At 35.3% G+C, this 27,223-nt stretch overlaps 1 protein-coding gene across 11 annotated transcripts in view; it reads left to right on the forward strand.

The window, feature by feature from the left end:
- The window catches only part of DZIP3 (DAZ interacting zinc finger protein 3), a 131,638-nt gene that overhangs the window by 44,261 nt on the left and 60,154 nt on the right, over positions 1 to 27,223 (forward strand). For 8 of the 11 annotated variants that reach the window (XR_006207127.1, XM_042955181.1, XM_042955179.1 and 5 more), the window contains 9 exons: positions 5,706 to 5,782; positions 7,441 to 8,058; positions 10,103 to 10,135; positions 10,993 to 11,162; positions 11,975 to 12,019; positions 16,899 to 16,924; positions 19,162 to 19,327; positions 20,716 to 20,811; positions 20,974 to 21,101. Coding sequence is in view for 10 of the 11 variants with exons in the window: in XM_042955181.1 (XP_042811115.1) it covers positions 5,706 to 5,782; positions 7,441 to 8,058; positions 10,103 to 10,135; positions 10,993 to 11,162; positions 11,975 to 12,019; positions 16,899 to 16,924; positions 19,162 to 19,327; positions 20,716 to 20,811; positions 20,974 to 21,101 (1,359 nt within the window). In the remaining variant the exon portion in view is untranslated. The remainder of the gene's footprint in view (positions 1 to 5,705; positions 5,783 to 7,440; positions 8,059 to 10,102; positions 10,136 to 10,992; positions 11,163 to 11,974; positions 12,020 to 16,898; positions 16,925 to 19,161; positions 19,328 to 20,715; positions 20,812 to 20,973; positions 21,102 to 27,223) is intronic. The other 3 variants (XM_042955184.1, XM_042955185.1, XM_042955186.1) reach the window with 3 other exon arrangements.

Here is a 27,223-nt window from a genome sequence, read left to right on the forward strand (position 1 = left end):
TTAAAATGTTTTATGGTTATTAAAGTATAAGGAAAAGCTCACAAAATATAAATGCAGAATTTAAGGAATATCATAAAGCAAACACTGTCATAGCCCTACCCAAGATGGGATTTTGCCCGTACTCCAGAAGCACTCACTTGGGCCCTCTCTCCCTGACTCCTCATCTTCTCCCTAGGTAACCTATCCTGACCTTCACAGTAATCATTTCCTTGCTCTTTTTTATGAAAGTGCCAATTATAAATGCATTTCTAAACACTGAAGTTCTTTTTTTTAGGTCAGTTTTTCAAGCTGTAGTTTATATACAGTAAAATCCACTCTTTAGAACTATACATTTAAATGAGTTTCTTTGTATACATTTGGGTAACCACTACCATGATCAAGATACAGAATATTTTTATCTTCCCAAAAAGTTCCCCCCAAATGTCTTTGTAGTCATTCCCCGTGCCCAGCCTCTAGATGCTGGTAACCACTCATGTGATTTCTGTCCTGATGGTACTGCTTTTTACTGACTGTCCTTTAATAGGGAAGCCTTTTGCATTTGAACTTTTTCACTTAGCATAATATTTTTGAGATTCATCCATGTTATTGCATGTATCACTAGTTTTTTTTTATTAAAATGTTTATTCATTTTTGAGAGAGAGAGAGAGAATGAATGAATGAACGAACCAGAGAGGGGCAGAGAGAGAGGGAGACGCAGAGTTCAAAGTAGGTTCCAGGCTCTGAGCTGTCAGCACAGAGCCCAACACAGGGCTCAAACCCACAAACCATGAGATCATGACTGAGCTAAAGACGGACATTTAACTGACTGAGCCACCCAGGCACCCCAACACTAGTTTATTTTTGTTTATTGCTAAGTAGTCTTCCATTGTATAAATGTACCACAACTTATTTATTCATTCAACAGTTGAGGACATTTGAGTTGTTTCTGGCTTGGCTAGTATGATTAAAACTACTATAAATTTCACTTACATACTTTTTGTATAGACATATTCTTTCCTTTCTCTTGTATAAATTCCTAGGAGCAAGAGTGATGAGTCTTATGGTATATGTTTAATATTATAAAATACTGCCAAATGTTTTTCAAAGTTGCTATACATTTTCATTCTCACCAACAGTGGAGGAGAGTTCTAGTTTCTCTGCAGGTGTGTAATAGTATATTGTGGTTTTAATTTGCATTTGCCTAATAACTAATGAAGTTGAATATCTTTCCACATGTTTATACATGTGTTATTTCACCTATATATCTTCTTTGATGAATTGTCTAGTCTAATTTTTTGCCCATTTTTACATTGGATTGTTTATCTTTGAGTTATAAAATTTCATTGTGTATTCCAGGTACAAATTACCTAATATGTATTTTTAAAATATTTTATCCCAGGCCATGACTTGCCTTTTTATTTTCTAAAAGGTATCTTTCAAAAATCAAAAATTAAGTAATTTCAGTGAAGTCTTAACATTTCTTTTATGCTTAATGCTTTCTGTGTTTTAAGAAAATTTTTTCTGCCCCAAAATCACAAAGATTTTCTCCTATATTTTTTCTAACAGTTTTTTTAATAAAACTAAAAACAGTTTTACATTTAGATTTATAATCCACTTCTTTTTTAAAAATTTATTCATTTTTGAGAGGTAGAGAGAGGCAGAGAGTAAGGGAGAGAGAGAAGCTCTGTGCTGTCAGCTAGGAGCCTGACATAGGGCTTGGACTCACAAACTGTGAGCTGAAATCAAGAGCTGGACACTTATCCGACTGAGCCACCCAGGTGCCTCGGATTTATAATCCATTTCAAGTTAATTTTTGCATGTGGTATGACAATAAGGGTCAAGGTTCACTCTGTCCCATAGATAGATATAGATCTATCTATCTAAAATCTATAGACTATATATAGTCATTTTTGTATTCCATTCATTTGTATGTTTGTCCATTTAACAATACCATACTATCTTCAATACTATAGCTTTTTATTATCTTTTGAAATTAGGTGGTGTGATTTCAACTTTATTCTTATTTTTCAAAACTACTTTGTTCTAGATCCTTTGCTGTTCTTTATTAAAGCTAAGAAACATCTTATAATGTTTGCAAACTTTTTGCTGGGATTATGAGTGGGATTATGTTGAATCTATAGTCCAGTTTGGGGATGATTTGTGTCTTAACAGTATTGAGGCTTCCTATCCATGAATGTGGAGTGTAATTACATTTAATTATAACTTCTTTGATGTCTCACAGGAATGTTTGTAGTTTTCTGTGTATTTGTTTTTTTATGCTGTTGCAAATAATACTTTTGAAATTTTAACTTCTAGTTATTTGTATTATGTGGAATTGGTTTGTATATATTGGACATGTATCCTGTGACTTGGTATTTAATAATTCTAATATCATCTTATAGATTCTTTGAGGTTTTCAACAGATGATCATGTCATTTGTGGCTAAAAACAACTCTATTTCTTTTTTCCAGTTTATATACTTTTTGCTTATTTCTCTTACTGCACTGGCTAGGTCTTCTGGTACAATGTTAAATACAAGTGGTGAGAGTAGACATCGTTGCCTTTTCTAGATCTTAGGGAGAAGACTTCAGTTTTTCTCCATTTAGTGTGTTGTTAGCTATCAACTGTAGTTGCCCTTTTTCTGGTTGAATAAATTCTTTTGTTTTCCTAGTTCTCTTAAATTTTTTTTTATCATGAATGAGTATTGAATTAGTGCTTCTCTGCATGCATTGAGATGATCATATGGTTTTCTTCTTATTCTTTAATCTGTTAATATGCTGAATACATTAATGTATTTTCACATGCTGAATCAGCCTTATTTTCCTGGGGTAAAGAACAGTTGTTCGTGATCTATTTATTTTTTTCTATATTGCTGCTATTTTCTTCCTAGCTTTTAAAAGATATAACTGACATAGAACATTGTATAAGTTTAAGGTATAGAAAGTGATGATTTGATTTATGTATGTATTATAAAAAGATTCCCACAGTAAGGTTAATTAACTGTATGAGGTGATGAATATGTTAACTTTTTTCTTGTGTGTGTGTGTGTGATGAGAACTTTGAAGATCTTTCTTAGCAACTTTCGAGTATACAAAAAATATTAACTGTAGTCACCATGCTGTACACTGGAATTTGACCCCTTATTCATTTTCCCCACACCCTTATCCTTGGCAACCACCATTCCACTTTCTGTTTTTGTGAGTTTGGGGTTTTTTAGCTCCTACATTTATGTGGGATCATACAGTATTTGTCTTTCTCCGTCTGGCTTACTTCACTTAGTATAATGCTCTCCAGGTTCACCCATGTGGTCACAAATGGCAGGATTTCCTTTTTTTTATGGCTAAATAGTGTTCTAGTGCATGCGTGTGTGTGTGTGTGTGTATAAAAATCATATTTTGTTTATCCATGCATCTACTTATAGACATTTAGTTGTTTTCATATCCTGGCTATTGTAAATAATACTGCAGTGAACATGGACATGTAGATATCTCTTCAAGACAGAGATTTCATATCCTTTGGGTATACAATATATACCCAAAAGTGGGGTTGCTGGATTAATTGTATTTTTAATTTTTTTAAATATTTTTTAAAATTTATTAATTTATTAATTTATTTTAAGGTTTATTTTTTGAGAGAAAGACAAAGTGCAAGCAGGGGAGGGTCAGAGAGAGAGGGAGACACAGAATCCGAAGCAGGCTCCAGGCACTGAGCTGTCAGCACAGACTCTGATGTGGGGCTTGAACCTACAAACTGTGAGATCATGACCTGAGCCCAAGTCGGACACTGACTGAGCCACCTAGGTGCCCCATTTAATGTTTATTTTTGAGAGAGAGAAAGAGAGAAGGAGGGAGGGGGGAAGGAGCATGCGCAGGCGGGGGAGGAGCAGACAGAGAGGGAGAGAGAGAATCCCTAGCAGGCTCCAGGCTCTGAGCTGTCAGCACAGAGCCTGATGTGGAGCTGGAACTCATGAAAGAGATCATGACCTGAGCCAAAGTTGGATGCTCAACTGTCTGAGCCACCAAGGTGCCCCTACTTTTAATTTTTTGAGGAACCTCCATACTGTTTCTCCTGGTGACTGTATCACTTTGCGTTCCCACCAGCAGTGCACAGGGTTCCTTTTTCTCCATATCTGGCCAACACTTACTGTGTTTTCGGTAACAGACAATCTAACAAGTGTGAGATGATCTCTCATTGTAGTTTTGATTTGCATTTTCTGGATGATTACTAACGTTAGCATCTTTTCATGTACCTATTAGTCATTTTGTGTCTTCTTTGGATTAATATTCGCATGGTATATATCTTTTTGCATCTTTTTACCTCAACCTAAATACGTCTGTATTTAAAGAGAGTTTCTTATGGACAGCATAGGTCTTGCTTCTTTATATCCAACCTGACAATGCCTATCTGTTAAATTTGGGTGTTTATTCCATGTAGATTTGCTGTAGTTATTGATATGGCTGGATTTAAATCTACCATCTTCCTGGTTGTTTTCAGTTTTTCCCATCTGTTCCTTGTGTTTTATTTCCTGGGTTTGTTTGTTCTTTCTGTCTTTCTGTCTTTCACCCTCTCTCTCTCATGATTGCTCTAAGACTTATAATATATGTTTTTAACTTGTCAAAGTTCATTTTCCAATACTATACTATTGTATGTATAGTATAGGTATTGTATGAACCTTACAATAATGTTTCCATATCATTCCACCTTTGTGCATTTGTTGTCATGTTTTACTTCTGGATATAAATTCCATAATATATTGTTATTTATAAGTATAGTTCAATTTTTTTCTGTTTACACTGGTAGAAATACAGGTTATTTCTGAATTCTGACCATAACAACAGTGCTATGATGAACATGCCTGGATGTGTCTCCAGATGTATATGTACAGAAAGTTTTCCAGAATATATCCCTAGGAATAGAATCAGTAGGCCATCTGACCATATCTTCTACTTTTCTAGATTTTGCTGAATTGTTTCCCACAGTGGTTTTACCTGGTTACACTCCCACCAGCAGTATAGAATATTTTTTATTCAGTATCTTTGCCAATACTTCATATTGTTAGAGTTTAAAATGTTTCCATTGTAGTTTATGGTGGGCAGTGTCTTGGTGCTGGAGATAAAACACCTCTAACAACCTCCAACACCTAAATCTCTGTCCTCATTAAACTTAAAACATCCGGTTGGTATTGCCCCATTTTTGTTTTATTTTGTTTTCTGTGGGAGAGTTTATCTCAGTGCCAAGTCTCAAGTTTTTCATGACAACATTAGTGTTTAGTCTGTTTAATAAATTTTGCTACTTTTACCCCTCATTTTTTTTGGTTATTTGTATTGCTGTTATGCTAATTTCTTTGTTGCCTTTTTTTAAAAATCACTAGTCCTTACATGAGTTTTCTTCTTGGATTAGTGATTGATAAGATCTTATGTTGGAGGAAGGTCTGGGGGGAGTTATAGTTTTGCTGCTTTTTTACAGTATTTCTGTTGCCACACAGCCTTTTTTTTTTTTTTGGTATGAGATTTAGCAGTTCTATTTGTCTGGTAATTCCAACAAAATTGACAGTGTGGGGTTATCCTTGTTGGTGGGTTTTGTTTGTTCATTCCCTTTTTTCCTTTGCTTTTAAATTTTTCCAGAAGGAGGAGGAGAGGACAATATTCACTTATTTAGCCATGCTGATATCAGAAATCTTAAGTAACTTTGGTATTAATTGTAACTTAAGTTTTTTCTACTTGCAGTTATAAAAAGTTGATGTCTCTGAAAATTACTGATACTGATATAAGACCGAAGATCAGTTTAAAATTTAGTGCAAAAGGTACTGTTTTATTCTTATATGTCTCCTCTTGAAAAGTATATTAAAAGTTTTGACTTGCTCTGTACAGTATCATACCACTGACAACCATGTGTTTATGTTTGTCATTCACTGGGCTTATGTTTACACTAAGTAAGCATCACTTGGCATGGGCTGAAATTCATGGACGGAAAGATCAGCGGGTGTATGGGTCTTCCATTACCTTGGCATCATAGAGAAGTTTGCTGGGTCTTGTGTATAACTGTTGACTACACAGTGAGATTGGACTCCAGCAGGTGTTCCCTACCAAACCCTCCTCTCTTGTTGCATTCCCTGTTAATAGAGTGAAATGGAAGGCGTGACAATTTGGGACTCAAGGCCAAGTAGTCTAAACTTAAGTGCCAGCTGTTTAGGAATGCCAGCTGGTCAGCAATGCCACTTAGAGGCTTTTAGGGCTCGTAGTCCCATGGAAGAATAGTTTGATATCAGTCCTTGCTGGGGGGAATGAGTGTCCTTGATCCCAGCCAGCTTCTTACTAGGCTACCCAGAGAAAGTTCCCTGGGTCATTTGCTTTGTAACCTTGCTTGCTTCCACGGTATATGTCAAGTATATCAAACAAGAATATTAGTTTCTAAATTTCTTGAAACACAGAATCATGAAGGATAAAATAATAAAGCTACATTTTATGATAAATACATATTTTGATATTCATACAAAAAGTATACCATCATATATCAAGTTCTTACTACTTTAAATTCACCTCAGTCTACTTTCCTCCTTTGGAAGTGCTATTAAACCAGAAAAATCTCAAATAGTTCATTCTCATGCCTTATTCCATTTCATTGATGAATTATCTACTTAATCATTAATTTATCTTTTGAGAGGATAAGAATATCATCATCAGGCCAGTGTGCCTTAAACTTTAATGTATATTCAAATCATCTGTTATACATTGTTAAAATGTAGGTGCCAATTCAGTAGCTCTGGGTGGGGTGGGGGGAGGTGGTTGTTAAGATTCTGTCTTTCTAACAGGCTCCCATGGGGATGTCACTGCTGGTCTGTGGACTACACTGGGATATCAAGGCATTAGATCACTTTATGTTTTTTGATATAGTTCTCTATTGTCTGATATGGTTGCCACTAGCCATATGCAGCTATTTAAATTAATAAAACTTGGATATAATTTCAAATTCAGTTCATTTGTTAGAAAAGCAGCATTTCCAGTCTTCAGTGGCTCATAGGCACTACAAATCTAAAACATTTTTATCACAGAAAGTTCTACTGGGCAGTGCTGATTAAAATAAAGTTGCCTGAATAAAATATAATTAAACACTGGCAGTTACCATTCTTGAAAGTCTTCAGAATTTCCAAAGGCCTAAAGTTTTATGCCATTTGGTTGCCAAAGCTCGTTTACTTGAACAAAACCCTGGATGGTTGAAAGGCTTCTGTGGTGATTGGTCTTTGTGATTACTTTTGCTTGGGAACATATTGTTTTTGTTGGGATTTTTTTGATAGGTAGAAGCAGCATGCTTATTGAGCACTGGCTGTGGCAAAGCACTATACTGTATTTCATTGTTTTGGAATCGTCCCTGTCCTACAGGAGCTTAGGATGTAATGAGACAGACCACATAGAAAAAAAGCATTAATGTGGAATGTTTTGACTTCTCAAAATTCATTTTCAGATGAAATGCCTATCTTCAAACTTGATTATAATTATTTCTATCATCTGCTTCATATAATTATCATTTCTGGTACTGACATTGTCCGGCAAATATTTGATGAGGCTATGCCACCCCCTCTTTTGAAAAAAGAACTTCTTATACACAAGAATGTGCTGGAACCTTACTACAACCATCTTTGGACCAATCACCCTTTGGGTGGAGCATGGCATCTGCTTTATCCCCCAAACAAGGAGCTACCACAGTCCAAACAGTTTGACTTATATCTCCTATTAGCTCTCATAAAACATTTGAATGTATTCCCTGCACCCAAAAAAGGCTGGAATATGGAACCACCATCTTCTGATCTCTCTAAGTCTGCCGACATCTTGAGGCTGTGCAAACACAGGGATATCCTCCTTAGTGAGATTTTGATGAATGGTCTCACTGAGTCACAATTCAATTCAATTTGGAAAAAAGTTTCAGATATTCTTCTGCGTCTTGGGATGAAGCAAGAGGATATTGACAAAGTGAAGGAGAATCCCATTGAGAATATCTCCCTTGATTACCATCAACTGTCCATCTACCTAGGCATACCAGTACCAGAAATCATCCAGAGGATGTTATCCTGCTATCAACAAGGTACAAAATAATTATTTACTTCAGCTGGTAAACCTTCACTAAATGTCTGCCATGTGCCAGACACAGTGCTAAGGGCAGGAGATTCAGTGAGCTCACATCTTGGGAGGATAGACTCATCAAGAAACTACTAAAAATTATAGTACTAGAGATGTTCCAGAATACCATGGGAGATCCTACCCTGAGAGTCCAAAAAAGCTTTCTGGAGAGTGTAATATTTAAGGAATTCTTAAATGACATGTAAAAGTTAGCCCAGTGAAGAAGATGGAGAAGGACGTTTCAGAAGGAAACAAGAACAAAGGTATAGAAACATAAAAATATATTGTAATACAGGGAACTAAAAAGTTTGGCCTTACTGAGATCAAAATAGGGGAGAGGTAACAAAGAGAATACATTCAAGAGGATTTCCCTGGCCATGTTGAGGAGTTTTTGTTTTCAGAAAGGAATTGTTGAAGATTTTTAACTAAAGGAGTTTTATCACTACTATAAAATTAAGGATGCCTAAAACCATGAAATACAGGTACTGTATGTTTCAAGTATGGCCTTCTAGATAACATGGGTATATGTTTTCTCCTCCTTTCCAGCAGAACCATGACAATTAATTGAAAAGTTTGGCAACTATTCATTGGCCATGCCCATGAGTAATTTAAAAAATCAGGTAATGTTTAAGGTCAGCAGTAGCCATTGTCCAAATGTCCATGAAGGACATTGTCTCTTCATGTGGGAAAGACTTCAGACCTCCTCTCCCACATTCCTGGATAGCTTCTCAGTTGTCATCATGGGGAGTGGAGTTCAAGGCATGTCAGCATCACTGAAACCTTTACTTTGCTATCCCGGGTGACTTTTCCTGGTCCCAAGTTATTAGTCGTACTACCTAGTGAGCAACTGATGACCACACTGATGCTTTGTAAGCATACAACTTAGGGTTCTTGTAATTGTTGAGCTACTATTGTTGATAATTGCTAGGCCTCAATAACATTCCTTTTACTAAGGTCCTGGGATACTGTCGTGTTTTCCTGCTTAACCTTTAAGAGCCTTCTCTGAGTGTAAGAGGAGAGAATGCTGACTTCGATAATATGAGAAAGTCATGCAAGAACCCTTGACTTAAAATAAGAGGCTTTTTTTTTTACATTTACTTTATGAATACTTTATTATTTATTCATTTATTTATTTATTGAGAGAGCATGAGGAGGGGAGGGGAAAAGAGGGAGGGAGAGAGGGAGAATCGCAAGCAGGCTCCACTCCCAGTGCAGAGCCCGATTCGGAGCTTGATCTTACAACCACAAGATCATGACCTGAGCCAAAATCAAGAGTCAGAGGCTTAACTGTGCCACGTAGGCTCCTCACTTCATTAAGATTTGTATTAACAAATGAAAATAAAGGTAATATTTGGGAAATATTTAAGCACTAAATAAATTCAAAGCATTTCAAGTAATTCTCACTTAGACCCAAAAGCTTTAGTCCTAATTTAATAGAGGCTTTCCTATCATCTTCTCTTTCCTAGTAGTTATTACAGTTGTTTTCATTTGTTTAATATCCATTGTTCTCACTGAATCACTGTGAAGGTTCTTATTTCTTCACCATTCAATATCTAGAGCTTAATACAACCTTATGCATTGTACGTGCTTAATAAATATTAATGGACAAGGGAGAGGGAGGGCTGATCAGGATAATTCATATTGCTAAAAAAATCCTGACACTTTCAATGGAGGTTTGCTTCATAATTGACTATTGTTACTTTATGACCTTAGATTTTTAAAATTTTAAGAATCTGCTGCTTGTTTTAAAGTGCTTATATTCTAAGCATTATCTATTATGAACTATCAAAGTTTTGTTTTCTTTGCCTAAACATGAATTTATAAACTTTATGTTACAATTTAAAGATTATGCCTTGTTTAAACTAGATTTATCAGTGAAACTGGTTGTTTTTACAGTTATAAAAGTAATTGGTACAATGTAAAACTCTTCTGACTTTTCTTAGTCCAGTGAGATATTTGTTGGTTCTATTTCCAATTGTACATCTAAATTTTTTCTTTATGTATCATAGGAATTGCTCTACAGTCAATAACGGGCAGTCAACGTAAGTATGTTTAGAAACAAATTGCCTCGGTGACCTTTCAACTTGGAATAGCTAAGGGATACTTATAGGAATTTTACTTGGTCAAATAACTGTATGATAAACTATTATTTGTTACAAGCTTGGAAAATCATGTGACCAAACTACTACTGGTCAGCTGAATGTAGTATGAGCCTTTTTCCTCCACTTTGGTCTTAATGCTTGTCTCCAGGATTTACCCGAGCATAGTTTATTAACTTTTGACACACTGGACACTTCAACAGGCAAAAATGCCTACCTGCTTGCTCTACCTGCTCATATATGCTACTCTTCAGCTTATTTAGCTTTTATCTAATTATCCACTGCTAGGCTGTATACTTTTTGCCAGGTGGTGAGTTGCTAATCTTTTTAATTTCCATTTTTGTGCTGTGGTTCTTTAAATGCAATTCGTATTCTGCAATTAAAATTATACTTTAGAAAACACCACCATGGGTTTTGTTTGAAGTAAAATTATACTTAAACAATAAAAATATTTAAGTTAAAAATAAAAAAAGATATCACTATCCTAAAATTTTACTAGGTGCAGTATTAACAGGGTCAATGTCAGGATCCTCAAAAGACTTAGTATTTAGAATCAACTTAAGTTGTACAATATCTAATATTTAGAGTCTACTTAACAGTAAAGTATCTTAGCATTTGGGTTTGTACTGATTGGTTCTAAGCTAGTATCAGTACCTATTTGGTCACTGATAAATGGGCATTTCATTTTCACCTAGTAATTAAAGAGAATAAGATGTCTTTCTGTTCCCGGGATGGTGTTTTTTAGTGATATGAGGCTAAAACTAAATGCGTCCTGATTTTGAGTGTTATTTAACATTTAGGTATTGAAATAGAAGAGTTACAGAATGAGGAAGAAGAACTAAGTCCACCTCTCATGGAGTACAACATAAATGTGAAATCAAACCCTGAAATACAGTTAGCAGAAATGAATAAAGATGGAGCATCGATACCCAGTGAATCTTCAACAGAATCTACTAAAGATCTCCAGGAAGTATAAGCTCTCATTAATATTTAAATTAAAAGAACTTAATCAGGGCTTTTACTTTGTTACATGTGCTGTATTTACAGCATTCTAGACAATCTTAGTTTACATTTATCAGTGTTCACACAGAGCTTGAATTGGAATGGTTCTTTCTCCAGTACTTCTTCCAAAAATCTTTCCTGCCTTAACCTTTTATTTTGTCAGCATTTACCAAACACTTGTTATGTGTCAGGCACTATGCTAGATTTCTGAATGTTTCTTCGTCCTGAGTGATGGCAATAGAAGTGGGAAGTTAGTAGAAAGTAGAAGAAAACATAGTGGGGAAAGAAGAGAGAAAAGAGAAAAACGTGATATTTCAGTGTCATTTGCATGGGAGTAAAATTAAAGTCATGCAGGATGTAATCTCTGTATTTCTTTAATGTTAATTTTATATGGTCACTAAATTACTCCTGGCCTTAATTTTTCATCTTATTGACTTGAATGTGTTGATTTTTTGAAAGTCCCTCCCTTCCTCCTTTGTTGCTCATGCATGCACGCACATGTGCAAGTAAGGATCTGTGAGCTTTTTTCTGTAGCCTCCTCATTGATATTATGTTATTCCTTTAGAGATCAATGATCTCTCAAGAGCAGAAGACTGAGATTAAAATAAGAGTGAAACTGAAAATAGTTTTCTATAGAATCTAGAATAATGAGAATAATAGAATAATAATCTATAATATTAGAAGATGAAAGATTTCAGTGGTTAGAGGAAATATATTTTGCAAAATAACTTGTTGTGTGATTTGAATTGCATATTAATTAAATTATTTATTTCTTGTCAGGTTAAGAGTAAACCAAAGAAAAAGAAAAAGACTAAGAATAAAAAGGTAAGTGACTATTAGCATTATAATAGAGAGATGTCTGATTATGAACACTTAGGTTTACATATGGATTCGCTGTTAGAACTTAGTTCAAGTAGGTATATAGCATAAATGACTTATAAATGTCAATAGCTTAGGGGTGCCTGGGTGGCTCAATCAGTTAAGTGTCCGACTCTTCATTTCAGCTCAGGTCATGATCTCATGGTTCATGGGTTCCAGCCCCGCATTGGGCTCTGTGCTGATAGCGCAGAGCCTACTTGGGATTCTCTCTCTCTCCTCCTTTCTGTGTTCTTCCCCGGCTTGTGCTGTCTTTCTAAATAGATAGATATAAATATAAATATAAATATAAATATAAATATAAATATAAATATAAATATAAATATAAATATAAAATATATAAATAAACTTAAAAAAAATGTCAATAGCTTATTGAATATGTGGTTATATATGGTAGATCCTGAATGATTTAAGCTCCTAGTATGTCCTGCTTCACTTCCCTAAATCATAATTATACATTTAAATGTACAAATAAGAAACTGAGTTACTTGGAAATTTCATTAATTTCTGCATACCACTCTCATTTAAAAAATGCCTACTCAGGTTTTTATAAAAAGCTTCTCATCATATTTCCAGTGATATATTCAGAAACATTTTTCAAAGCCTTTAGAAGTGTTGATTTTCTTCCTGATATCCAAAATTCTGCCAACAGTGCAATAATGTACAAAAATGGTACAAATGCAAGAAGCTTCCTTCATGCTTTGTCTTTGCTTTTTGCCAATTACAAATGAACAACTTACTGTTACTATCTATGGCAGAGTTTTAGCAAAAAGTCTCTTAATTGCTTGGAAAATTACAAAGGCAAGTTGAGTCTTTTTTAGTTTTGTTTTTTTTAATTTTTTTTTTTAACTAAGGCTATATTTGTAGGGCAATTTTTGTTGTTGTTCAGAGCAAAATTGAGGGGAAGGTAAAGATTTTCCATATATCTCTGACCCCCACATATGAATAACCTCCTGCATTATCAACATCCCCCATCAGAGTGGTACATTTGTTACAATTGATGGAACTACACTGACACATCATAATCACCCAAAGTTCATACTTTATGTTTTAATTCACTCTTGATGTTTGTAGATTCCTATGGATTTGGACTCAAGAGTTTTTTGTTTGTTTCTTGGTTGGTTTTTTTCCTTTAAATCAACTATACAGCTAACTACTATGCTATGCAAACTTTATGGTAAAAAAGAAAAAAAAAAGTGTTGTTTTTCTGGCCTGAAACATACACTTAAAACCTAGATATATTCTGTAGATTATGTTATAAATTAATGCAATGAGAATATTTGACCAACTATACAATCTGGTAAGCCAATGTTATTTATTGGAAGTATACACAAATTTTAGTCATAAATGAAATTTTACACAAGGTAAATTTACAAAATGCTTAGGTGAAGAACAGAATACAGATTATTTATGCTGTGATCAATAAAATATCAATATAGTTTTCGTGTTTATCATAATCATTTATTATAATTTATAATTTCACTCAAAAGTTATTTTGAAAATTAAGATATGTTTTTAAAAGACATGAATAAGAAGACTTACTACTGGTCAGTTCTTATATAATAAAACACAGACTGATCTATTAGTTTAACTGATACTTTTTAATTCTTACCAAAACATTAGTAAATCCCAGGTCTAATACTACAGAAAGCTGGGCAAATAAATCTGCAACTGTCAGACTATAACTCTTGGTTCCAAAGGTATGTAGTTTGTCTCTTACAACAAATTAAAATATGATTGTTCAGATTTTCAATTCTAGTTAAATGGAAAACCCAACTTTTATGTCAAATTGAAATGAAACAGGTAATAAACACAATGGAAAATAAATGTAAACACGACTCAAAAATTCATATGCTAATAATATTAAAAATGTCTTCTTAGGGGTGCCTGGGTGGCTCAGTCGGTTAAGCATCCGACTTCGGCTCAGGTCATGGTCTCATGGTCCGTGAGTTCAAGCCCCACATCAGGCTCTGTGCTGACAGCTCAGAGCCTGGAGCCTATTTCAGATTCTGTGTCTCCCTCTCACTCTCACCCTCCCCATTCATGCTCTGTTTCTCTCTGTCTCAAAAATAAGTAAACATTAAAAAAAATTAAAAAATAAAAATGTCTTATTAAATGTCAAGAAGTTTTTTGTTATTGTTTATAACAACCTAAGTTTTAAAATTTTTTTTTTTTTAATGTTTGTTTATTTTTGAGACAGAGAGAGACTGACCATGAGCAGGGAAGGGGCAGAGAGAGAGGGAGACACAGAATGTGAAGCAGGCTCCAGGCTCTGAGCTGTCAGCACAGAGCCCGACGCGGGGCTCGAACTCACGAACTGTGAGATCATGACCTGAGCGGAAGTCAGACGCTTAACTGACTGAGCCACCCAGGCGCCCCTAAAATTTTTTTTTAATGCTTATTTATTTTTGAGAGAGAGAGAGAGGGAGAACATGAGTGGGGGAGGGGCAGAGAGAGAGAGAGAGAGAGAGAGAGAGAGGCACAGAATCAGAAGCAGGCTCCGGACTCTGAGCTGTCACCACAGAGCCCAATGCGGAGCTCGAACTCATGAAGTGTGAGATCATGACCTGAGCCAAAATCAGCCATTTCACCAACTAAGCCACCTAGGCACCCGACCTAAGTTTTTTCTAATTTATTTTTTTAGAAGAAGTTGAGATACTGTGAAAATAAGATAATTTTATGAAGATAAGATGTGGACATTAGAAGAGAGATCTCTCTTTTATCTAAATTTTAAAGTATGGGACCTAAAAATGCTGAAATTTTCGCGTATGACTATTTCATATATAGTAGTCCTATTAATATACTTCATTATTGTTGATACAAAGAATTGTCTAGTTACAGTGTAAGCAACCAGTTGTCTAGCTAAGTCCATCACATCCTCCAATGAGTTTTCCTCATGAAAAATTCTAGCATACAAAAAATTATCTTGTGTTATACAGAATAACAACAAAGTTTCTATGAATGAAATTGTGTCCTCTGTTAATTATTTGTCTTGTAATATCTCTGCCTAACATTAGCTGAAGTCCTGAAAAGATCTTTCAGGGACTCTGGAAGAAGATGATGAAAAAGAAATATTTGTATAGCAAATAGAGGAGACAGTACAGATAACTTCTAACCAGTATATATAGAGACATTGTAGTTACTTTTTCTTCAGTTAGGAATTTAGTATTTAGTTTCTAATATATCCAAATTATAAATAACTCTTTTGGGAGTTAATTAGCTCCTCCTTCCCACTCCTACCTCCCACCCAGGGGAATTAAGGGTTAAGAATACAAAAGGGAGGTAAAGCAGATGGCAGAAGAATAGAAGGCTTTGTGATGATGCCTTGGGGAAGGAAGGAAACATGGCAGGAAATAAATCTACCCCTTCAAATTGGATGTGCTGTCTATAGCAGGGAAGTTGCTGAGATGCATGTAAAACAGGTTGCTGCATGTGTTGACAAAAAGTTGTCATGGGAAGAACTAAAAAGAAGTTTCAGAAACTATGCAGCTACACTAGATGTTCATTATGAACAACCAAATAAATGTCTTTCAGTTCAGCTATTCAGGTATACTGGAACCAAGGTAGGAGTTGATAATTCTAAATTGTAGAATCAAATTGGCACAGGACATTGATCAGATGCTGAAATGCAAAATTCTCTTAGTTTACAGGCAATAAAGCAGAACAAATTTGTAAATACATCATGGAATCTATGGGGAAGGAGATCCAAAAGTTTCTTGTAAACAAGAGGTGGTGGTAGAAGTTAATACTGTAATTTATATAAAAGTAATTAATACTGTTAATAGGGTAATGTATGAGAGCAATTAATACTACTAATATGTGTTGAGTGTCATTGATATTACCTTTACCTACTATGTAGCTTTTATAGTTTTACTTTAATGAACATAAAATTTAGGGTTTTTTAACATTTCCTTCCAATTGTGATCTCCTTGACACTTCCTTTTCTATAAGATTTCTTAATATATCAATCTGCTTTCACCTTGTATGTAGATTTTCAAGAACTCTTATAGTTAGTACAGTATTCCATAAAGGAGAATTATACATGTCCTGTCCCAAGATTACCAGTAGGTACAAACTCAACCCCAATATTTACTTTCAATATCTGAATCAGTGATTTTTAAGTTATTTCATGATTCAATGGTAGATTACAAAATCAATGTAGCAGGTCACAACTACCATTTTATAAAATAAATAGAATTAGTAAGAGTAAAAAAAGTTTCAGAGTTCATTATGTATTGTCTTAGTTTGGGCTGCTATAACAAACTACCATAGACTGGGTGCTTTAAGCAAGCAAGAAACATTTTTCACATGTTTGAAGTCTGGGAAGTCAAAGATAAAGGTGCCAACAGATTCGGTGTCTGGTGAGGGCCCTCTTAGTTTGCAGATGGCTAACTTCTTACTGTGTCATCACAGCAAGTAGAGAGAGAGCACACAGAAGAGCAAGAGATCTAGCTCTCTGGTCTCTTCTTAAAAGGGCACTGATTCTATCATGAGGACTTCATAGCATCATCTAAACCTAATTACTTTCCTAATTAATTTCCCCCTTAATTGGGGGTTAGGGTTTCTGCATATGAATTTGGGAGAAGCATAAACTTGCAGTCTATAACATATATAATCTGGGTAAAGATTATTTAGTGTGACTTCAATTTCAGTTTTATACTCATGGATAAATATCTCTGAATCAAAGTGCATTTACATCATGATGTAAAATATATTTCTTATTTTGGTTGTGGTCAAAAAAGGTTGAGAAACACCTAAATGCAGTCACATCACTGTGCTGTACTGGCATAGTTGATATAGATTACTAATTCTTGATGCTGTTTTTCAGAATAAGGAATCAAAAGAAGAACAAGTGTAAGTATTTATTTAATTTTTAAATCTTTCCTAGTATTCTCAAAGTGTGTTTTGCCAGTATGACACAGCCTTGCCTTGGGAAATGTTCTGAAAGAAGAAAGTACAGTTACTTTTCTTAATAACTTGTCACTTAAGAGTAACAAAAAGTTAAATTATCATTTACTTTGGGAGAATAGAATCTCTCACCATTTTTCTATAAGGCTACTCAAGAGTCAAAGACTAATTTGGATCCAGCATAAAATCTTCTACAATATAGTCTAGATTGTGGTTAGCCAAATCTAAATATAAGTAAGAATTAACCTTAAAGAACAGATCAGTGTTTGTCCTAATGACCTCTTTTACCAAAGAGTTTGTTTTGTTTTGGTTTGTTTAATTAACGCATAGGTGATGGTGGTTTTTAATTCCAGTTGTTTACCGTGAATTTTGAACCTACTGGAAACCTTTTAATGTCTAAAGATCACTGTGTTATACAACTATGTGACTGATGACAGTGCAGTAGTGGATGGAAGTAAGGGAGATAGTAATGAAGAGGCTCATTATACCCAACAGAAAGTTTAATTGAAAGTTGGTAACTTTGGAGAACTCACTGTGAGGACATAAATTATTAAGATATCTTTAAAATGGTAGCAAGAACATATTTTAACTTGAAAGTCATCACTTGTAGTTGATATTTTCTCATTGATAATGGATGTGATCTACTTGCTAATAGTTCATCATCCAAGGATGAATTTTCACTTTCTCTGTCAAAGAGTTGAGCCACTAGAGTGATAGTTTTTTTGTTTGTTCTACTTTTTTCAAACCATGTCTAGAAGCCATAAAAATAACTTACTAAAGAATCATACAGTGCTATCCATCATTTTGCTTATTTTACCTATAGTGTAGGCACAAACTGAATGATCATCAGATCACCCAGGAAGCTTTGTTTTTGTGTGAGAATTTTCACATATACACAAAGGTAAAAATAATATATCACGTTAATATATGTACCTAATCATCCCAGTTCAACAATTACACTGTTTTTCCACATTTGCTTCACTTTTTTCCCTTAACATTTTGTTCTTTGTTGGTGTTTTCAGTCCCAAATATCATGTAATTTTACCTCTACATGCTTCAGTTTGCATCTCTTACTGATAAGAACATTTTCCTATATTATTACAGTGTCATTATTAAACTTTAAACATTTAGGAATAATCTTCTATAGCTTTTCAAAAATACAGATTCATCTATGTATTTACAGTTGTCAGGATACCTGGAAAAATATAATTTTAAAAAGCTCTTCAGGTAATTTGGAAAATTGGGTTTGGGAACCAGTGGTCTACACAAGCATTTGATTTCATTGAACTTTCCAAAATGTTTGAGTCATTCTAGAATACCTCAGTGATACCTAATGAGTGTTTTATAGTGTTTTACAAGTTACTCTACAAGCATGAGATGCCATGTTGTTTTCTAGGTCTCCGTGGCCTAAAAGAAGTAATAACGTATCCTAGAGTTACCGATTTTCTATTCACTAATCACGTCATTTATATTGTGTTATAAGTAAAAGTACTATTTCTTGTTACCATTTAATGAGATTGGGAAGGAAATTTATAGCCACTCACTACACCAAGTTGAAAGGATAGTAGCATGCATTTACATTTTAGACATAGGTATAAAAATGAGTTAATTATCATTGCACTTACAGCATTTTCATTCTTTTTTTTTAGTGGTTTCTAGTTACTGAAATCCATGTTACCACTACAGTTTTTTTTTAAGTCCTGTTACCAAAGAATCTCCATTTTTAAATCTACTTTATGTTGATATTTGCAGCCCACTATTTAAATGTACACTGGACCTAAGCAATGAAATTGATTAAACCAACCTACTTTTCAAGAATGCTGTGATGATAAAATAATATAGCAGATGTAGAAATGCTTGTCAGTATTTCCCAAAGTATTCTTTCCCAAAGTAACTGATGTTAATAATTATAATTTGAAATATGAACTCTATGGTCTCATAATTCTTGAAAACACTGGGATGAACCGAATAGGTACCTTGATTGAGTGCTGTCTTATATATGATAAGTAAATTCATTATGAATCATCAAGAGAAATACACAGTATAAGCACGGTCTAAACTTGCTTTGGCCATGAACCCTCCTTTCTCATGAGACTAATATAATATTAATTAGGGAAACAATGGCTTAGATGAGAAACCCTATACACCATTATAAAATATTACATTGATTGTCATCACTGTAGCCCAAATATGGTAGGAAAGGAAGAGCCATTGAAGAAAGAGCAAGCACATCTACACCCAGTCAGTAAATTTATGAAAGATGATGCAAGTGATATTCAAGAGGATTCTGCAACAGAAGACAAGTTCTATAGTCTGGATGAATTACATATTCTGGACATGATAGAGCAGGTAAGCCTGACTGGAGAGGGTACAGATCTGCCTTACTTCTTCTAGAAACCATCGTTAACCACTGTTAGCCTAGTGTTTTATGCTGTGCTTGTGAGGGGCAATAAAAAACAAGAAGGGAGGGTCAGAGGGATAGAGGGAAAAAGAGCCTTAGGAGCTGAAGCTTTTCACTTTGGCTCTGAAACCATTTCCTGGATTTAACTATTGGGCAGTGTTGATTATAAATGCATTCCTTGCAAAAAAAAACTTGGATTAATATTCATGAGAAAAATAGTTTTGTTTAAAAAAAGGTACTTGCATTTTTAAAAAATTAAACTGGTTATAGACATGAAATGTCTACAAAAATATTAACATACAACAGGTTTTTTCCCCCCTCTGGTTCCTTTCCTTGTAGCGGTCACTGCTGGGAATGACCTTCCTATATATGAAGGTACATGTGAACATGATTTAAGTGCTCAGCAGAACACTAAATCCGACAAAGCAAAAGACAGATTTTTTTTAGTCACTTGATTTAAATGAGAATTCTATACTAAGGTAATTTTATAACCTGTTCCATAGTACATAGGAATATTGATTGTCTAAGGGTACAGTTAGTAAAAATGATTCTCTGACTGATAGTACAACATTCATATAATTGTCATTATCTTCTTTTTCCCATTGCAATTAGAATATTAGAATATTAGTATATTTTATTTGAAATGACCTATTCTTAGCTTTGGATGTCAGACTAAAGTTTAAATATGAGGCCTTTGGTTTTCATTCAGTAGCTATGAGAACTCCAAAATATAATAAAAATGTCACACACATTTTGGAAAATGTTAATGCCCTCATATATTCAAAAAAACATTTAGCACATGCTTTTTGTCAGAGCTATGCTAAGACATGGTTCCTGTGATTGTAGTGTTTACAATCTGGTGGATAAGTTAAATATTAAACTAAGGTAGTACTGAGTAATAATTAAGTGTTTGGGAATAAAGACTGCCTGAGTTGGAATTCAGGCTTCTCTACTTTCTGTGTAACCTTGGATGAGGTACTTCACAGTTTTATCATCTCTAAAATGGGAGTAAGTGTCTACCTCAGATGATCTTTACACAATAAAAGTTACCAAAAGTAACCAAAAAGTTACCAAAAAAAAAAAAAATCCCTTAAAAATATGGTAAGCATGCAGATAATGTTATCCACTAGTAGCAGCAGTAGACGCATACCCATGGTACTATTTAGTGAATGCTGTAATTGGGGAGAGGTGGGTTTATCTGAACTAATCACAGAAGTGATGTTTGTATTGAGACATAAGCATGAGTAGGAGTTAGATGGCAACTTTAAATCTCCTTTAAAGTCTTAGAGCACTTTTTAGAGGAAAATAAGTCATGTGTATTCCATTTGCTCATTAGGGCTCAACCAGCAAAGTAACCACAGAATATGGAGAAACTGAGAAGGAGAAGCTTGCTCGGCAAAGGCAGCTTTATAAATTGCATTATCAGTGTGAAGTAAGTACTTTTGCCATTATATCTGAAGCAAGTCAGAGGTAGTTCAGTTGTTCAGTTCAATGATAGTTTCTTTTTTTTTTTTAAAGAACACATTTTCTTTTTTCTTTCAATATCTGGTGATTTGAACAGAATTAACTATGAAATAATTTTCATTTTCATCAGGATTTCAAAAGACAGTTGAAAACAGTGACTTTTCGGTGGCAAGAAAACCAAATGCAGATTAAGAAGAAAGACAAAATCATTTCATCTCTTAACCAACAAGTGGCTTTTGGAATCAATAAGGTTTCCAAGTAAGTGCAAATCTGTTGTTCACAGGTAATTCTGGATTTGCTCCGTAATGAATGCCATCTTTAAAAGATAATCCTTGTGTAGCCACTAGGTGGCATTGTGACTACACATTAAGAATAGCTGACTACAGCTCTGTACTTGCTTAAAAACCAACTATATATTTGTCTTGCCAGCTGGATTGAAAAATAAGCAACGGCTCACTCTGTATATCAAGCTTTACATGTATTGGCTGAACAAGTATAATTATAATAGAATTACATGAGAAAGATAATTAACTTTCAGATCATGATTCTAATTTGTAAAAATATGACCAATGATTTGCTGTTTCTTTATAGCATATGATGAATACATTCCTCAAAGACACTGTGAAATCACTTGAATCCTTTTTTATATTGGTCTCTCAGAGATTTTGTGTTCCAAGACCAAGAGATTGAAAATGAATCAAATTCCTGAAGATTGCTCCTTCCCAACAATCTCATTTCCCTTAACAATCTTTTTTATTTGTATGTACTTTTTTTTTAATTTTAATTTTTTTTTTTAAATTTACATCCAAATTAGTTAGCATATAGTGCAACAATGATTTCAGGAGTAGATTCCTTAGTGTCCTTACCCATTTAGCCCATCCCCCCTCCCACACCCCCTACAGTAACCCTCTGTTTGTTCGCCATATTTATGAGTCTCTTATGCTTTGTCCCCTCCCTGTTTTTATATTCTTTTTGTTTCCCCTTCCCTTGTGTTCATCTGTTTTGTCTCTTAAAGTCCTCATATGAGTGAAGTCATATGATATTTGTCTTTCTCTGACTGACTGATTTCACTTAGCATAATACCCTCCAGTTCCATCCATGTAGTTGAAAATGGCAAGATTTCATTCTTTTTGATTGCTGAGTAATACTCCATTGTATATATATAGCACATCTTCTTTATCCATTCATCCATCGATGGACATTTGGGCTCTTTCCATACTTTGGCTATTGTTGATAGTGTTGCTGTAAACATTGGGGTGCATGTGTTCCTTCGAAACAGCACACCTGTATCCCTTGGATAAATACCCAGTAGTGCAATTGCTGGGTTGTAGGGTAGTTCTATTTTTAGTTTTTTGAGGAACCTCCATACTGTTTTCCAGAGTGGCTGCACCAGCTTGCATTCCCATCCCTTAACAATCTTAAGTATTAAATATCTAAGACTTAAAAATTCTGACTTAATAGGAGAAAATGAGTGGCCTTGCTTTACTCTTTTTATACTAATCACTATATCCAACCAGTATCATTTGGAATAATAACATGATTTATAACACATTATTTTAATAAATAGTAATGCAAAAGATACCAGTTGTCCACGAAGTCTAATTTGAAATCCATTAGTTGCTAGAGCTAGTAGGGAGAATAGACAAGTTCTAGGGAATATCTTAGAGTAAGGAGTCTACAATACTAATTATGGAGTTGCAGAAATATTTGGCAGATTTAAGTCTTAAATTTTCTCCCACATATTATGTCATTCATCCTTGAAGGAATTTTTAGGAAGAACTGGATGCCTAGCATTGGCAACATAGTATCAGTTACAAACACTTTGTAACTTATCCCTGCTGGAGTTAGATCCTTCAAGTTTAAGGAGGTGAAGACCTAAGGTAGCTTGGACAAATCTAAACTGGCTACAGTCACTTAAGAACCCACACTTCAGGGTTCAAAACTTTGTATTTTAGCTTAGAAGGCAATGACCAATCCAGATATGTGTTATATAGTATCAGAGATCAGAAAAGTAATGTCATCCATGCAGATGAGCCGTCTCTCTCCTTTAGCATCTGAGGATATCCTTCCTCAACTCTGATAGCTGACCCAGGTGCCCTTGTATGCTTGACCATTTTAGGGGACGCATATATCTTCATACAATGAACCCTCCATGTAGAATATTCAACATTTATCAAGGGCCTACTGTGTGAGAAGAATTCGGGAAGGCACATGTAGAAGATACCAACACATGTCAGACATTGCTAGCTAATGGAGAGTAGAGATTAATGTGAAGGGTTTAAAATTACTTATAACAGAGGGACTTCTAGTTCTACTAAGAAGTAGCTCTATTCCTTGCCATTCATCCTTTTTACTACTAAACTACCCAAGATATAATACAACAAACAAGCATAGGAAGCTCTAAAAGGTAGAAGAAAGCAGACTGTCAAGAAGCTTTGGTACTTGAGGAATGATATGACATGAATTTTCCTTATTTCCTCCTGTATATCCTAGACAGAGTTTGCAGAAATCACCAACCTCGAATAGCCAATAGGCAGAGGTGGTGGGGGGAAGCCCAAGAAAAGCCTGTTTGCTCTAGCCAAAGGATCAAGAAAAGGAAAATACAACAACAGAAAACTTTTTTGGCACTATCCAACTTACTCTAGTCAAGCACCAATGGTCCCATACCACCCCTTGGAACCAGGTAGTGTGATAGCAGATAGCACAAACCAGATTTCTTTACTGAGGTAGTATCGCAGCTGGTCTTCCATTCCCCACGGGGCAGAAGTAGGTAGTGTTACAGTTCCTCTGCCAGGATAGTGTCAATGTAATCTAGCAGCAATCTAAGCCTCTGCCTCTACTCAGCATCAATGAAACTTAAGGTAATCTAACTTGGGACTACTCAATATGGGTTTTACTTCTACTCTCATGGGGAGCTGAGTTTCCACCCTTGGTGCTAGCTGGCACTCTATTCTCTCCCCTCACCCCAGGTGGTGCCAGAGGGGCCCAACAGGGAGCCCCTGCTCTCCATCCTGTAGAAACAAAGTGATATGAGTCATCCCTCTGCTTTCTCCTTCCTTAGTGTCAGTAGGGCCCAGCAGGAAGCTGGTCTTATACCCTGCTGAGGCAAAGAGCAGAGTAAGTTGGTGCCTCCCTTTCATGGGAAATGTCATGGATTGAGGGGACTGAACTTCCACACCACCCATCTGCATCGAGGCAGTGTGTCAGTGTCCACAATTTTGGTGGGATGTTGTAAGTAGGGCCAGATGAGAAGCTAAACATACACACCCACTCAGCCCTCACAGTACACAGCAACAGGGGGTCTTCCTGCTAAAAAAAGATTAACTAGAATCCAGAGTCTCATAATACCCAGAATATCTAGGCTACAATAGAAAATCCTCATTATACCAAGAATGAGGACAATTAGAACATGAAAAAGAAAAGCTAGTCAACAAATGATAACATTAAGACGATTCAGATTTGAGAATTACCTGACAAAGATTTTAAAGTGACCATCATAACAATGCTTCAACAAGAAAATTGAAATCTCTTTAAACAGATGAGAACCTAGAAAGTCTTACAAAAAATATATAATAAAGGATGGAAATTATAAAACTAAAAAATACAATAACAAAACCTTGCTGGGGACACCTGGGTGGCTCAGTAGATAAGCTTCCGACTTTGGCTCAGGTCATGATCTCACTGTATGTGAGTTCGACCCCCGCTTTGGGCTCTGTGCTGACAGCTTAGAACCTGGAGCCTGCTTCAGATTCTCTGTCTCCCTCTCTCTCTGCCCCTCCCCTGTTCATGCTCTGTCTCTTTCTCTCTCTCAAAAGTAAATAAAGATCTAAAAAAAAATTAAAAAAAAAACCTTGCTGGATATAATCACTAGTAAAGATGACAGAGGATTGAACTGGTAAACTTGAGGAAATACAAAAGACATTACCCAATCTAACAGCATAGAGGAGATAAACTAGGGAAAAGATAAAAAGAGGACAGAGTCTCAGTGACTTGTGGGACAATAATAAAATAAGTTCTTGTCAGAATCTCAGAAGGAGAGAAGAGAGTGTGGCGGGGGGAAGGGAGAAGCATTAAAAGAAATGAGGTGAAATACCTAAATTTACAAATTCAAGAAGCTGAATGAACCCAAAGTAGTATAAACTGAAAGAAATCCATGCCAAGACACATCATAACTAAACTGCAAAAAAACTAAAGACAAAAATCTTGAAAGCAACCAGAGAAAACACACATGGGAACATTAATTCAAATGAGTCAAATTTCTTATCTGAAACCATGGAGGCCAGAAGGAAGTGGTACATTATTTAAGTACTGGAAGAAAAAAAAACTGAAAGAAAACAACTATCTTGAATCCTATATCCAGCAAAAATATCCTTTAGGATTGAAGGGAAATAAAGACAAGTCTCAAAGAAAAACTAGAAGAATCCATTGCTACTAAACCTATGATTAAGGAATAGCTAAAGGAAGGTGTATAACCATAAAGGAAATGATAATAGAAACTTAGAACTTCCAAAAGGAAAGAAGAACATCCAAGTGAGTAAAGGGAGGGGTAAATAATAAGAGTCCATCCTATTTTCATTAATTTTTTAAATCATATTTGATGTTTGAATCAAAAATTATAATACCATCTTAGGTGAAGTTTATGTAGAGGAAGTACAGCAATTATATTTTAAAACTGTAGAGGATAAAGAGACCTATATGAAAGTAAAGAAAATATCAATACCAGTAGATTACCATATACATATTGTAATACCAGGTGCAACCACTAAAGAAAGCTACAGAGATATATGTATTCAGATACACTATAAATAAGTCAAGATGGAATCCTAAAAAAAAAAAAAAAAATGTTAACCCACAAGAAGGTAAGAAAAAAGAAACAGGAAACAAACAAAAAATAATGGCAGACTTAAGCCCTAACATCACTGATTACCTTACATGTAAATGATCTAAATACATCAATTAAAAGACTATGGCAGAGTGTATTTTAAAAACAAAACTGTTGGCACAAAAACAGACACATAGACCAATGGAATAGAATAGAAACCCCAGAACTAGACCCACAAACGTATGGCCAACTCATCTTTGACAAAGCAGGAAAGAACATCCAATGGAAAAAAGACAGTCTCTTTAACAAATGGTGCTGGGAGAACTGGACAGCAACATGCAGAAGGTTGAAACTAGACCACTTTCTCACACCATTCACAAAAATAAACTCAAAATGGATAAAGGACCTGAATGTGAGACAGGAAACCATCAAAACCCTAGAGGAGAAAGCAGGAAAAGACCTCTCTGACCTCAGCCGTAGCAATCTCTTACTCGACACATCCCCAAAGGCAAGGGAATTAAAAGCAAAAATGAATTACTGGGACCTTATGAAGATAAAAAGCTTCTGCACAGCAAAGGAAACAACCAACAAAACTAAAAGGCAACCAACGGAGTGGGAAAAGATATTTGCAAATGACATATCGGACAAAGGGCTAGTAACCAAAATCTGTAAAGAGCTCACCAAACTCCACACCCAAAAAACAAATAACCCAGTGAAGAAATGGGCAGAAAACAGGAATAGACACTTCTCTAAAGAAGACATCTGGATGGCCAACAGGCACATGAAAAGATGCTCAACATCGCTCCTTATCAGGAAAATACAAATCAAAACCACACTCAGATATCACCTCACACTGGTCAGAGTGGCCAAAATGAACAAATCAGGAGACTATAGATGCTGGAGAGGATGTGGAGAAACGGGAACCCTCTTGCACTGTTGGTGGGAATGCAAATTGGTGCAGCCACTCTGGAAAGCAGTGTGGAGGTTCCTCAGAAAATTAAAAATAGACCTACCCTATGACCCAGCAATAGCACTGCTAGGAATTTACCCCAGGGATACAGGAGTACTGATGCATAGGGGCACTTGTACCCCAATGTTTATAGCAGCACTCTCAACAATAGCCAAATTATGGAAAGAGCCTAAATGTCCATCAACTGATGAATGGATGAAGAAATTAGGGTTTATATACACAGTGGAGTACTACATGGCAATGAGAAAGAACGAAATATGGCCCTTTGTAGCAACGTGGATGGGACTGGAGAGTGTGATGCTAAGTGAAATAAGCCATACAGAGAAAGGTACCATATGTTTTCACTCTTATGTGGATCCTGAGAAACTTAAACAGAAACCCATGGGGGAGGGGAAGGAAAAAAAAAAGAGGTTAGAGTGGGAGAGAGCCAAAGCATAAGAGACTGTTAAAAACTGAGAACAAACTGAGGGTTGATGGCGGGTAGGAGGGAGGGGAGGGTGGGTGATGGGTATTGAGGAGGGGACCTTTTGGGATGAGCACTGGGTGTTGTATGGAAACCAATTTGACAATAAATTTCATATATTGAAA

This window comes from Panthera leo, chromosome C2 (genome assembly GCF_018350215.1).
Source record: "Panthera leo isolate Ple1 chromosome C2, P.leo_Ple1_pat1.1, whole genome shotgun sequence".
Classification (NCBI taxonomy): domain Eukaryota; kingdom Metazoa; phylum Chordata; class Mammalia; order Carnivora; family Felidae; genus Panthera; species Panthera leo.